This window comes from Impatiens glandulifera, chromosome 8 (assembly GCF_907164915.1).
Source record: "Impatiens glandulifera chromosome 8, dImpGla2.1, whole genome shotgun sequence".
Classification (NCBI taxonomy): Eukaryota; Viridiplantae; Streptophyta; class Magnoliopsida; order Ericales; family Balsaminaceae; genus Impatiens; species Impatiens glandulifera.
In genome coordinates, this window is record NC_061869.1 from 10,590,423 (window position 1) to 10,592,654 (window position 2,232).

Genomic DNA, 2,232 nt, shown 5'->3' on the forward strand with positions numbered 1-2,232 from the left:
AGCGGCTTAGCTCATTTACACCCCTAGTTCACCCGTTCATAAACTTAATACTGTAAAAAATAAAATTAAAAATGCTATGTGTATGTTTCGAACTTAAAACTCAACAAAACAATTACAATCATTTAACCAATTATGTTAATAAGACTTTATATTTTAAAATCAACACTAAATTTGATTAACGCGGAACTTTTTAATTATATAAGTTCAATTTTTTGACTAACTAATTTATATATATATATATATATATATATATATATATATATATATATATATATATATATATATATATATATATATATATATATATATATATATATATATATATAAAATGATGCTTAATTTTTAAAATGTTTGAATTGTCGGGTCGAATGATGTGATTAATTTAAATATATTTGTGAGAGTAAATTAAAAAGTATTACATTTTTACTTCTCGAGTTTTATATTATTATTCGTGCATTTGCACGGTACTAATATTATATAATGAGAAAATGATATTAAATGAAAATATTTTAGTATGAAAACTTAAAACTATAAATATCACTTTTTACAATTGTAAGTATTCAACTCTCATATAGTCTCATGCACTAAATAATTTTAAATATTCAAAATTTAATTTTTAATTTTAACAAACACATGAAGATAGTGATAAATTATATTTATATAAAATTAATAATGAAAGAGTATAATATATATATATATATATAATTAGGAAATATAGAAAATTAAATATCTATATATTATAGAATATATAATTTATTAATATAATAAGAAATTAGATATAATTATAAGAAAGATAAATGAATGACTTAAGGAGTAGAAGTCAATGATTTAAGAAAGAGATTGGATAAATATAATTGTATTCTTCTTTACTTTTTACTTTTTAAGAAATTACTCTTGAAAAGTTTAACCTTTTTCCTAAAGAAAAAGATTCATACAATATTTTTATTAGAGAAATGCCTATATAACCAAAGTTTTACTACACAAAATAATAAAATCTAAGAAGATTAATACATATTCATAGAGTTTTGTTTAAAAAACATTGTTGAAATTAGTCATGTATTCTCAAGTAAAATTAACATTTTTCATCTTTGTATTATCTTTAATAATGTTTAGTGTATCTGCATCGCCTACTATAGCCACATGGTATGGACCTGCCAATGGTGCTGGTACTGATGGTAAAAAATCATTTTTTATTTACAACATATGTTATTAAATTTGTTAAAACGAAGAAATTTATGTTTTATATGTAATATATATAAAGGTGGAGCATGTGGATATGGTAATACTGTCGAGTCAAATTATGGAAAATTTGTAACCGCAGTCGGTAATGGATTATTTAAAGGTGGCCAAGAATGTGGTGCTTGTTATCAGGTTCATTTTTTTTATGTTGTTCATATGAGATGAAACAACTTTTAGATCTATTTATTCAACATATCTGTATATAGGTGCAATGTTCGTCACACCCAGCATGTTCAAAAAACCCGATAAAGGTGGTTGTTTCCGATCAATGTCCAGGATGTAATCCTTTTCAATTTGATCTGAGTGGCACCGCATTTGGAGCCTTAGCATCTACTGGGAAGGCTGCTGAACTCCGTAATGCTGGGAAGATCCAGATAAATTACCAACGGTATATATATATATATTTATTTATTTATCGATCTTTTTCTTTTACATGTGTTTTGATATTTTTCGACACAATTTATATGGTATGGGTGCGCAGGGTTCCGTGTCAATATGGGCAAAAAATAAAATTTGTAGTCGATAAAGGTTCGAACCCAAATTATATAGCCGTAAATATAGAGGAAGAAGGTGGAGATGGCGACCTCAGTAAAGTAGAGATTAAACAAGGATCGGGCGAGTTTCGAGTTGCACATCAGATATTCGGGGCTACATGGGGTATCAACTCCTTGGTACCGGGTCCTTTATCTATTCGTCTCACCACAAGCAGTGGACGATCTGTCATAGCTAATAACGTTATACCAGCTGGTTGGCACCCTGGTGCAACTTATATTTCCTCCGTTCAATTTTAAAGTTATTTTAACTAAGACATTATTCTAGCTAGCTAGTATCGGTGGGTGGTTATAATCTTGTTTAAGAGATTCAAATAATAAAATAAGTTTAGTCGTTCTCTTTTATTAATACTTATTTCTTATATAAATTATAATACTGAATAAAAGTTTGGTGTTAGAATGATATTAAAACACGTTATAAGACTTGAAAAATGAAACAAGT

At 26.7% G+C, this 2,232-nt stretch overlaps 1 protein-coding gene across 1 annotated transcript; it reads left to right on the forward strand.

Annotated features, from left to right (window-relative positions):
* The first annotated feature begins 1,105 nt into the window (after nucleotides 1-1,105).
* Nucleotides 1,106-2,030, forward strand: LOC124912961 (expansin-B15-like). Its single transcript, XM_047453590.1, has 4 exons — nucleotides 1,106-1,175; nucleotides 1,262-1,371; nucleotides 1,446-1,627; nucleotides 1,721-2,030. The coding sequence occupies exons 1-4, from the start codon at nucleotides 1,106-1,108 to the stop codon at nucleotides 2,028-2,030; spliced, it is 672 nt and encodes a 223-aa protein (XP_047309546.1).
* The last annotated feature ends 202 nt before the right edge of the window (nucleotides 2,031-2,232 follow it).

What these genes read in the sequence shown, in the direction of transcription:
- LOC124912961 (XM_047453590.1), top strand. Translation starts at nt 1,106, where the DNA reads ATGTTTAGTGTATCTGCATCGCCTACTATAGCCACATGGTATGGACCT. An exon ending in CAATGGTGCTGGTACTGATG is followed by an intron (nt 1,176 to 1,261) that starts GTAAAAAATCAT and finishes ATATATATAAAG; the next exon opens with GTGGAGCATGTGGATATGGT. An exon ending in ATCCAGATAAATTACCAACG is followed by an intron (nt 1,628 to 1,720) that starts GTATATATATAT and finishes ATGGGTGCGCAG; the next exon opens with GGTTCCGTGTCAATATGGGC.